This window comes from Bufo gargarizans, chromosome 8 (assembly GCF_014858855.1).
Source record: "Bufo gargarizans isolate SCDJY-AF-19 chromosome 8, ASM1485885v1, whole genome shotgun sequence".
NCBI lineage: Eukaryota > Metazoa > Chordata > Amphibia > Anura > Bufonidae > Bufo > Bufo gargarizans.
In genome coordinates, this window is record NC_058087.1 from 11,565,742 (window position 1) to 11,578,342 (window position 12,601).

At 41.0% G+C, this 12,601-nt stretch overlaps 1 protein-coding gene across 3 annotated transcripts in view; it reads right to left on the bottom strand.

The window, feature by feature from the left end:
* Window positions 1-12,601, bottom strand: part of CERS6 (ceramide synthase 6) — a 187,363-nt gene that overhangs the window by 140,873 nt on the left and 33,889 nt on the right. For all 3 annotated transcript variants that reach the window (XM_044303672.1, XM_044303673.1, XM_044303671.1), the window contains exons 2-3: window positions 2,051-2,156; window positions 44-174 (exon numbers count right to left, since the gene is read on the bottom strand). In XM_044303672.1, coding sequence (XP_044159607.1) covers window positions 44-174; window positions 2,051-2,156 — 237 coding nt within the window. The remainder of the gene's footprint in view (window positions 1-43; window positions 175-2,050; window positions 2,157-12,601) is intronic.

Here is a 12,601-nt window from a genome sequence, read left to right on the forward strand (position 1 = left end):
AGAGAGGCCCTCTAGAAACCATTCACATAATGCAGATACATACATGCTCTCACAGAACCGTGTCAGGGTGCTTGGCTTTTCTTGATTCCTTCTCTGCCGAAACCAGCGCTGAATACTACGTACATCCCAGTCCAGCTGCTTGGAAAGTCCTTCCAGTCTCTTTTCATCGGGGTGCTGAAAAAGGTTCAAATTAGAGAGAAGATCACATATGTTTTAGGAACTCCAGAAGAAACCTCGGCATCGGGGCTAGATCTACCAGAGGAAAGGGTTGTGAGGTCCATCCTCCATTAGTATAATAGCGATTGTAATCATTGTACATACAGGACATCATCAATAAGATAAGAATAAATCTTCATTATTGCATAGTTGCCTACTGTCCCGAATTTGCCGGGACTGTCCCTGATTTTCACATACAGTCTCGGCAAATTTGCTTTGTCCCTGGCAAAAAATAGGTGGGACTATCATAAACCTCTCCCATAACTGGGTGTTTCCATGGGGGTTCGGGGTGTTCCCGGGGGCTTATATATCCCCCAGGATTTTGCTAACTGAAATGTTGGTACGTATGTTATTGTGCCACGATGGACCATCTAACAAGGCCGGTCTACAGATAAATAAATATTGTTGCCAAGGGACAAACTTGTTTTTCTCTCCCATTATTTGTGTACATTTAAAGTAGTTGTCCAAGATTACAAAAACATGTCTGCTATATTAAAAAAACAGCGCCACACCGGTCCATGGGCGATGCCCGGTATTGCAGCTCAGCTCCACCGAAGTGAATAGGGCTGAGTAATACGACAAATAACCTGTGGACAGTTGTGGTGCTGTTTGTTTCTAGTCCTGGACAACCCCTTTCAGCTCATGAATGTTCAGATAGTTATGACTTTAAAGGGGTTATCTGGGCTACAGATATTGATGACCGGTCCACAAGATAAGTCATCAGATCGATGGGGGTCTGACACCTGGCACAGTCTACAGAGTGGAAGCAGAGGGCCCAATATAATGTATAGATTCCAGCACATACTGAAGCTCAGCTCCCATTCAAGTAAATGCAGTACCCTGGCACGGCCACTATACAGTGGGGGGATTTATCAAAACTGGTACAAAGGAAAACTGGCTTAGTTGTCCATAGCAACCAATCAGATTCCACCTTTCCTTATTCCAAGCTCCTTTGGAAAATGGAAGGATCAATCTGATTGGTTGCTATTGACAACCAAGCCAGTTTCCCTTTCCACCACTTTTGATAAATACGCCAGGGTGTCTAGCTTTCTGGTGGTCAATGGGGTCGCTGGGTGTCGGAACCCTTCTGATCTGATATTAATGATAGGTCTTCCATATCTTTATCCCAGACAACCCCTTTATTGATGGCTTGAAAGTCCTTTAATACCAACCATATACTTATTAACATTTTATTTGGTCAAATCAAGGCATCTAAGCCCCACCCCTGGGATTGCCCAGACTTGGGACACCCACACCGCCCATTTTTTTTGCCCAGAACAGAGCGGATTTGCCGGGACTGTCTCTGAAAATCAGGGACAGTCTCACCAAATGCGGGACAGTTGGCAACTATGCGATCATTGTGTTTCCATATATCATACAGTATGCCGTCCTATTGGATGGAATATGGACTAAATATAAGCTGCTTACAGTAACACACACCCTGTTATACCATACAATGCTTATTATCATGACGTACTCTAAGGGGAGATTTATAAAGACTGGAGGAAAGGAAAAATGGCTTACTTGCCCACAGGAACCAATCAGATTCCACCTTTCATCTTCCATAAGAACTCTAAAAAAAGAAAGGTGGAATCTGATTGGTTCCTATGGGCAACTAAATCAGTTCTACTTTACACCAGTCTTGAAAATCTCCACATAACTTTTATAAATGAATCCAGTGAACTGTTCCTCTGCAGTTTAATCATTAGTATGACATGTTCTCTACTTATTCATATGGAGTTTGTTATTTTACATATCAGTTATCTGATACGACGTTTGATATTTAAATGCAAAAACCTGAAAAAAAACAAACAACTTTTCTAGTGATCTTTACCTTTGTGATTGCAGTAAATACTTTTTCCAGAATGGCATTGTGCTGGGCCTTCTGTGGTCCACAGGCTTGGATCTTAAGAGCCAAAGCACACGGTTTAGCTATAAACCTAGGACAAATAACAAGATATATATTAGGTATGTACCTCAGATACATTATATTGAAAGATGTTGTCAGGACAGGATTTTTTTCTAAAAATAGAAGGGCCAAATTGGCTTAAAATAAAATTGAAGTCAGCCATACTTTATTCACCAATCCCCCGCCACTCCAATCAGTGCTTTTCAGGTCTTCTGCTGGGCTCCACTGCCTGGTCCCTCTCAGCTCACGAAATGTGGCCACAATGGTCACCCACCTCAGCCAGTGACTGGCAGCGTGGTCACATTTCCTTTGCCAAGAGAAACCAGCAAATAGAGACCAGCAGGGATCCTGAGTAGTGTTGAAAGGGAGCATCCAAACCCATGAGGTATTATTTTTCTTACCTTTTAAAAAAGCCATTTATATTTTATTTTAATCTAATCTAGCTCTGTATCTATCTCTATCTATCTATCGTGACAAAGGCCTCATTGTGCTGGTCTGAAACATTGCAACTGGGGGAATAAATGGGTCTAACACCCTTCACTGACATTGGAGTGCTGCCTCACTTTATCTATTGAGATCCTCTGCCGGACCTCAATACCGGTAAACAACAACGACCTGTCTGAAGAGCCTTTCAGGGGAGTGCGCCGTTCTATTCTCGGTTCCCCAAGCTGACTTTCCCACAACACAATTAGGTGAGCACAATTCGACCATACGTATTGTTTCTTCAGGACGATTCTGCCTCTGTTTCTTTTCCCTTTGCATACAATAGAACATTATCTCACCAGAGTATAATTGTGCAGCCGCCTTGCTTTTCTGGAACACTGATCTTGCAAATGACAAAATTATTTTTCAAAGCCTTAATGTATGTATAAATGTTTGTCATGAAGCTAGAAGCCTTCTACTGTGCAGCTGCTCAACTTCACATCCCAACCTTTAATTAAGTCAGATTAAAGCAACAGTCTGTTCCGGGTTCTGTCTTTTGGTTTTCTCCTGAGAAACAAAACAGCGGGAAGAATCCTCTGCTTCTGTCCTATCAATTCTCTATCTTCTACAGTTACTACGACACAGACACATTGGTTTGTCTCTACAGTTCCTGCAGGATGAGTGAAGGACACATTGGTGCTTGGTTCTTCTATAATCTGTATATTCTTTGCCCTAGAAAAATACTTCCCTAAAAATTTGTCCTCCCATGGACATCTCTCGATACAGATGTAGTAGAAGTTAAAGGGGTTATCCGAGGAAAGGTCACCAGTATCTGATCGGTGGGGGTCCAATACCCAGGATCCCTGCTGATCAAATGTTTGTGAAGGCACCAGCGTCCGCAGTAGTGCCGCGGCCTTCTCTCAGCTCACCAACCATTGTACAGTGGCTGTGCCTTGGCGCTACTGCAAGCGATGGTGCCTTCTCAAAAAGCTGATCGGCAGGGGTCCCAGGTGTCTGACTCCCACCGATCAGATACTGATGACTATTCCAGAGGAGAGGTCATCAGTTAAAAAAATCCCAGACAACCCCTTAAACTGAAAAAAAGAGTGGCAGCAAATTTTACATTGACGCTTGACACAACAAAAGCCATTGAAAAAGTTAAGTTTAACTTTGCTGCAATGGTGGTTTTAACACATTAACTGTCCAGTTAACATTTACTACATCTGTATAATATCACACATACAGTACGCATTACTAACAAAAGCCATCATAGTGCCCAATGGTCAGCCTTGCATATTGTGAAGGTTTCAAACGCTTGACTCGTTCAAAGGGCTGCACATTACATTCAGGATGACCAAGGTTGAGGTACACCAGTGGCATGCTCAACATGGAGGCAGATTGCATGACTGCTATGGTGCTCAGGGAAATAGGGGGCCTGGTGCTAAACTCCTACAGTCCCTGAAATAAAATGCAGCATTTTCCTGCAGCCACCACTAGAAGGAGCTCAGTGCTCAGAGATTTTTACAGTTTCCATTAAGTTCAATCAAAACTGTATATGTTCCGGTGCACTGAACTCCGCCTAGTAAAGTGAGTGTGGAGGGGAGTGATTTTTTATTTATTGAAAAAATTTCCCTCTTAATAAAAAATTGTTACAAAAATCATACATTTGGCAGAAATCTAATGGAGCATGAGAGCAACTACCGAGGTGCATGTTTATGGGGAAGTGGTAAAGATAAATAGCTGCTGTCCGCATGAGTGGATCTAAAGTGCATAAGCAGCTTGACATACAAATAGCTGAACACCTTGATCTAGGGGGGTGTTGAGGCCCAAAGCCCTTGGTTCAGCCTCTGTCCATGTACCATTGCCCATGTGTCTAGAATGTTTGGCATTAAATATTCTGAAGACTTCTGACAATGGCCAGCTCTCATTCCATACAGTACCTATTATACTGTAAGGAACAAAAATATATCAGGATTTGTGCCAAAAAAGTAACCCAGTGACCCAGTAAGAGCTGTCCAGACAAATGCTATGGGGCTCCTCATCTGAGAAACGTGGATAACTGCCAAGTTGCCCCATGCCCAAGGCCAGATTTCCAATTCCAAAATCAGCACTTGTGTTAGGAGCAATTTGACACTACCCGCCATATCTTATACAACGAACTATATAACAAAAAAGGGCACAGTAGACCTTGCACATATAAGAGGGATAATTAACTATACAATTTGGGTGGGGGGGGGGGAGCATTTTCATCTTAACATGTGCCGCCCGCCCAACAAGCCATAGCTAAATTTTCATGGTAAAATCAGACAGAGGTGATGAAAAATTGTATATTTATGCTTTTTATTAGACATTTTATATAAGACAATTTATATCTTTAAGTGCGTGATCGCTGAAATTTTACAGGCCTTGACAATACCCATTATTCAGATCATAGGAAGAATTATTTTACAAGAAATATCTGAACATTTTCATTTGTTTGTACAGAACACGCAGTTACAGCCACTTATATTTATAGCCATCTTCAAGGAAACTTTTTAAGAACTTATGTGCCTTACAGCTGCACCTAATTGTCTCTTACATTTGTCACGTCACAGCAGGAATCCTACCAGACCGTGCTCGGGAAGAATTGTTCAGGGAGACATGAATCCTTTTATTCAAAGCAAACAAGCTGTTACAAATTCAGGAATTGTTTGTGTTTACAGAGTAATGTGCAAGGCGACTCCCTCTGCTAGATTAGTCCAGGTCACGACACCTTTCATTAAATGATAATTCCTAACATTTCTTTGTATTGATGCAAAGCTCCACATCCCATACAAAAAGTTAAATCATAACATCCTGACTGTCTGTAGCTATCACTAAACGGAGCTGTATACTGTTTATACATTGAACTATATAATAAAACGGTATACAGTAAACTTATGAGCTCCCTCTAGTGGTGCCTTCAGGTAGTAAAAATCATTTCTATCTCTTTAAACAGGAAATTCAGAGCTCAGAATCAGAAAATTGGAGCTCTAAATGGTATAAAAATACAGACGTGTCCTTTTTTACTTATCACCTTGGCTCAACACGTTCTTATATGATTGTTGCAAGAAGAACAGTTTTGGGGGAAAAAATAACCAGTATTTTACATTATTTTGTTGGGAGTTGTTTCGCCTATATGTGTCAAGGGTTTTGCTAGCATGTCCTGATAATGTATTGAATTTGTATTGTGAGAAATTGGAGCGGTCGTGGAAAGACAAGGGTGGATACATACTTATATTGAAGGGCATCTGCCAGCAAATGTGTACCTACCTATGAAATTGGCTGACCTATTACATGTGCGCTTGGCAGCTGAAGGCATCTGTGTTGGTCCCATGTTCATATGCGCCGGCATTGCTGAGAAAAATGAAGTTTTAATATATGCAAATGAGCCTCTAGGAGCAACGGGGGCGTTACCATTACACCTAGAGGCTCGGCTCTCTCTGCAACTGCCGTGCTCTTTGCACTTTGACAGGCACAGATGTGATGACGATTACACTGTCTGGCAGCAGTTGCAGGAAGAGCAGAGCCTCTAGGAGTAAAGGCAACACCCCAGTAATTTGAATATCTGAAAACGTAATTTTTTTCAGCAATGTCGGCACATATGAACATGGGACCAACACAGATGCCTTCAGCTGCCAAGTGCACATGTAACAGGTCAGCCGGTGTCATAGGTACAAATCTGCTGACAGATGCCCTTGAAGCAATTAATATGTACAGAATATTGAACCTAAATACGACATGGTATTTCTAATGGACAATTCACCTTTAATATCATTCATAGCATTTATCTAGTTTAGAAAGCCAACCATAATATATAATCACTAAGAGCACTATCCATATGTATCACTGCCGTAATATTACAGCTTTACTAGCATAAATAGTAAGATCCTAATACTATCGGTAACGCTGCCGCAGACATCAGCAATAGTGAAAAGACAGTACGTTGCTTCTAAGATTAGAAAAATCAGAGGTACATGCTGCAATTTGGCAAGAAAACAAGAGCACTTGGCAACGTGCAGCAGAGAAAAAAATATTACTTACTGCTTTGGAAGGCGGCCCATGCACATATACTTACAAAGTCATAGCTAAAGCTGGGACAACTCTATCTAAATTATATGTGCTCGACTGTAACACTGTGCCATATACCTCAAAAGCAAAAGGCAAAGTTAGTCAGCACATCCTGTAAAATTAATTGAATGTGCAAGTGCGTGTCACCATGGCGGAAAATACTAAATCAAACACAATGCAACGGTACCTTGCAAATATAATACATGAACTAATGCTGTATTCACAATATAAAATGAATACAAGGTACTTAGCAAATATATCTTGGCACATTTGTGACCATCCTCAACGGCAAGGTGACCTCTTTCTGAATGGGAACCTATTCTATATGATACTTCTACCTGTGCCAACTGGATTCAAATTAATTTTTTCAGGCAGTTTTTAATTAGAATAATATATTGCTGCAGTCTGCAATCCCTAAATTTATTTGAGGCCTGCTGATACAAAGAAAGGTAACATAGAAAGCAGATACAGTATAAATGTGGAGCTTGCTCTCCCTAAAATATTTTGAGGCCAGCTGGCACAAAGAAAGGCATCATGTAGTATAGGTTCCCATGCAGAAAGAGGTTGCCTTGCTGTGGTGGATGGGCACAAATGATTTGCTAAACCCCTCATATTTATTTTATATAGTGAATATAGCATTAGTTCATATATTCTATGTTTGCAGAGTGCTGTTGCATGGTGTTTGCTTTTGCTTTGCCATATACAAGTTAATATGGTACGGTTTTAAAGGAACACTCATCAGAAAAGTGTATTTTTAAACTCAATATTCTTAGAAATAATTTTTTTTTATTTATGACTGTTTATCTTCTTCATTTCGGCAGTACTATACAATTGAAAATGAAATACAAAATAGTGTCCTTCTGTATCAGTCAAAACAGAGATAGAAAACTCCTATATAGGTGGGTAAGCCATTGTTAACTTTCCTTCACAGTAGCAGTAAATTATCATTTGCTAGTATAATAGTCGATTCTGAATTTAGGATAACAGTATGGCAGCTCTATTGTTCTCTTAAGGGTCCATTCACACATCCGTGGTGTATTGCAGATCTGCAATACACCCGGCCCGCACCCCCCATAGAACTGCCTATTCTTGTCCGCAATTGCGGACAAGAATAGGACATGTTAAATTTTTTTGCGGAGTTGCGGCCTAGTGTGCTCTCCGCATCCATTCCTGCCCCATTGAGAATGAATGGGTCTGCACCCGTTCCCGATATTGCAGAACGGATATGAGCCCATTTGCAGACGTGTGGATGGACCCTAAGATAAAGATGTCCACAGAAGAACATTGCATTGATCAGTGTAATGTGTGATGCTCTAATTGAGCCACTCTTTTCCCTTTCCTTTCTGGTCAGAGTGATTAGTCTGGCAAGACTGTCTGCCCTGCTAAAAATCCAAACAAAGGAGGAAGATAAAGAGCCAGGACAGGAAGAATACATGGAGTGGCTTCAAAAAATTACATTCAGAAGGCCACTCATGCATAAAAAATAATAATAATAATAATAGTTCATATAATATTCATATATAGATTGTTCATATGTGATGAAATATATTTGATGGTTGTGTTCCTTTAAAGCACCAATCCATCTTCCAAGTTGATTGAATAAAATTAGCAGCATTTTTTACATCACATCTATGGGGAATCCATAGAAAAGGAAATTAGAGACATATAAAAGGTACATCAGAGCACCATAGAAGTTTAAAGAGAATATGTCATCAGAAATTGACCTACTGTTTAAATCAAATTTTTATAAAAAAAAATTTAATGTTAATATCTATATTTAAAAATCTCTATAAAATCCTGTAGCTTTCACACGGGCCACTAAGCCTAATAATAGGCATCACTTTTTGGTCAGTACAGAAAACGTTACTGCAGATATCTGCTTATCATTACAGGCAGGATTGGAATGGCACATGCCACCTATATACACAGATAACACAGGGTCCACCATTCACAACAGGTAGTTTTCAAAGCTTATCTACTCCTTCATGCCTAGAAAACTCTCCCATTGAAATCAATAGGGGCCCCCTTCTGTTCATTGTGTCTACGGCCCATGTGGCTGGCGTAAAGCAATTCTGCAATTCAGGCATGATGAACAGTTCAGGCATGATGGCCACCCCCATAATCATGTTCAGGAAATAGAATTTTAAAATATCTGCAATCAGAGAATAAAAACAGAACAGAAAAAAGGAGATGTGTTCCTACCTGGTTTTAACTGGTAGAAAATAAAATTGTGACAAGTTCCCTTGAAGAGTGTTATATTATTGTTTGAAATCTCTTTTTATTATTATTAGACAAAGGTCATAGTTAAGTGCACAATTACTGAGTGCGTCACATCGTAGAAAATCAAAGTAAATTAGGATGACACAATACTAGGGCTGTTAGTTTTGGTTGATTGTATATTCTTTTCCTTTTTTTTTGTACTTTATGTTAACTCTGTAAGGTCATTCACCTGTTGGGCCCCTTGGTCCTAGATGAGTGATTATTCATCCTAGCCTGTATTGTTAGGCTATGCCTTCGCAGAGTGTTGTATTATTGCTCCGTAACACAATTCTATAGGATTCTATAGATTTTTTTCTTACTAAGCGTGTGTCTGTGGGACCATACATAAGAGAATTCATTGACATGGATACTAAGTTCTCCTCTGTAATAGTAAAAGAAAGCCTAATGGTTTATAGCTCCCATGAGGCCTTCTAACAATTTCTAGGAACATGTGAAACGTACAGATTTTTATACTAATGACCTAGGGCTATAAATATCACGTCAGTACTTGAAGGGTAACCTCTAAAGCTGCATTTGAAAATTTTAGTCCTTTTCTGGTTCTTATGTTATACCAGTTCCCAATGCCTTTTAGCTTTAAACTCATATGATATTTTAGATATTTATTGTGCATGTATGTATAGGTACTATCTTAGAAAAATATACTCAGCAATACACACTAGTCTTCACTTTAAAGCCTTCAACTTCTCAACATACTTAAGACATTTCATCCAGCAGAAGTGTTTCCAGAACCGGGCAGCCAAGTGCCAAAAATAAAAAACATTAAAAAAAGTGATAGCAACCTAAGAGGCAGAATAGGTCACAATAAAGAGCTAGGCATTTGTGTAGACACATTGCCCACAAGTCAAGATAAAATTGCAGGTCTACCATCAGAGCCGTCCTTAAGGGGGTTAGTCCATGCTTAATGTAGAAATCAGACATCATATATAGGCTTTAGTGAATAGAGCTTTGGCTCATAGATCCGAAGTTTATTGATTAAAAGCTTTGTAATGCTGTTTCTGTTGCACGAGACTTCGGTAAATGACTTCGGTATTCCTACCTTCGTATTTAAAAACATTTTAAAATAGAAATCTGAAGTCGTCTTCGGGACCGAGGTACCAGCCATTACCAAAGCCAACTTCAAATTCCTATTTAAAATGTTTTTAAATACGCAGATTGGAATACCGAAGTCATTTACCGAAGTCTTGCGCAACTTCGGCCTCGACAAAGTTTTGCTACACGGAGCACATACATTTTCATTCTGTACAATAACAGCATTATAAACAAAGTTTTTAGCGAATCAACTTCAGGTCCATGATCCGAAGCTCGATTCGCTCAAGCCTAATCATATACTACATGATAATCTCTTTCTAACTAAGCTAGAACTGTAGTGGCCCAGAGGGGCACTACCACGCCTACATTCCTATTGCTAGCCTGCTTGCCACCATTGTATTGGTTTGCACCACCAACTGTACCACTACCAGCAAAGTGCCATTTTGTTATGTGCAAAAACTGTTATTACATGTAATGTGCCTGGTTGTCCAGCAGTTGGCAGGAAAATCTTTAGTAAGAATGGAATTTACCATTCCATTCTTATCCCCACCCTTTTGGCAAGAGTGAGCTTGTCCCTTTCCCACCAAGGGAGAGGTTGCAGGAAGCTGTAGTGAGTTGAGAACTGGAGAGAGAGAGTGAAGCAGCATGGTGCGGTGAGGGAGCGTTTTCCCCTCACTGCTGCAGGAGCTTTGACAAAGTAGCTCAGAGAGCAGCCCATTCCTGATGTATAAAAGGATTTAGTACCTCTGAGAGGCAAAACAGAGCAAAAGACCCCTACTCAGCAAAACGGGTCACAGGATACCTCACTCTCATAAGAAATATAAAAAAAAAGTATTCCAAGTTTACCTGCCAGTTTACCCTTAGCCTGCTGGGGCCAAGAGAAAGATCATATTGTTTGTATGGCACAAGTTTATGGCAAGTTTATTCAAGTAATAACCGTTAAAATTTACCAAGTCTGGACTCTACTTATTACACCAACTACAACTCCTCTTTGTTGCTACGGAGCCTAAACCCAGGAAGCGATAGTATCTAGGTAGGAGCACCGTGACACAAGTTATTAGGGCCACAACATACCACTTGGCATTCCTATCACTTGAACTCGATTGTCCCTGGGGGGCAACCCATTGCAGAACAAGCCTTGTACCTGACATGGATCCAGAGATCTCCCAATTGTTCTGCTATATTCTTTTTCAAGCTAACAGCTCCGAAGTAATGTCCTTTGCCAAAAGGCATGTCCTATCTGCTGCAGCTCTTTCCCCTATAACAGTTCAGGGTGTGCGCCCTTTGTCATGGAGATGGGGTGTTCTTTTGTGCTGCAGCTCTTGTCATATCACAGTTCAGGGTGTGTGTCCTTTCTCAGATGACATGTCCTTTCTGCTGCAGCTCTGTCCCTTTTAATGTCACAGCAGATATGGATGGTGGATGGAACTGAGCATGCATGTCCACCTCATGAGGTGGACAGAGAAAAAGGGAAAAGAACAAACAGCAGATGGCACTACACAGATAGGTTTTATTAAATAACTGAGTGGCTAAACTAATTTAATTACACAAAATTAAAAAAGTGTGCAGATACAGGTCTTGCTCTGACAAATGTAGATTATTGTGGGACAACCCCTTTAAAGCAGATCTTCAGGCTTAATATGCCGCCCTACTGGTCTCTACTAAAGTAGCCAAAAGGGCACAAAAATGTTTTACCGTTTGGTGACTTAAAATGCCTAAAGAATACACTGGAGACATAGCTTATGAATCCGGTTTATTTATCAGAAGAACCAATGCATCCTCCATCCCCAGTCCCATCAGGGCGATGACTGACAGGCTGCTTTCAACACATGCGCACACTGCAGCCTGCCAATTACCAACCTAAGGAGGTAGGGGGAACACTTCAGGGTATTACTTCAGTCCTCCTAGTAGCCAAACGGCAGTGACAATTCTGCTTAAAGATTTGTGATCTGTGCAATCACACTGGGCACCTGACCAATAGGGGCACCACAGATGACCTGGCACCCATGGCTTGCTAACACTATCATGATATTAAAGGGTTTCTGTCACCCCAATTTTCATTATTAACCACCTCCGGACCGCCTAACGCACATGTGCGTTCCGGAGGTGGCAGGCTGGCGCACAGTCACGCATATACGCGTCATCTCGCGAGACGCGAGAAGACGCGAGAAGACGCGAGTATGCGCCCGCGCGTGCGCAGTTCGCGCCGGCATTTCGTTCAGGACCATTTCGTCAGCAACCTGCCAGCCAATGATCGTGGCTGGCAGGTTGCTGATTTTTAAAAAATCCAATCAAAGTGCCAGATAGCAGATCATATTTTTAAATATGATCTGTTATATGGCTGCCTGCTCCTCTGCTGGTTCTTTTCGTCGGTTGGATCCAGCAGAGGAGCAGGCTTCACAGTGAGTACACCAAACACTACACTATAGCCCCTGATCACCCCCCTGAACCCCAATTAACCCTTTGATCACCTCTTTGATCACCCCTGTCAATCACAAGTGAAAAGAAAAAAGTGATCAGTGCAAACTGTCACTTTTTTTTTTCACTGTTATTGACCGTTAGGTTTTAGGTATAGTTTAGGTCCCTTGGTTAGGTAGTTAGCGATCAGTTAGCGCCCAGCCCACCGCACCGCAGTCCGTTATTCGCTGATTAGCG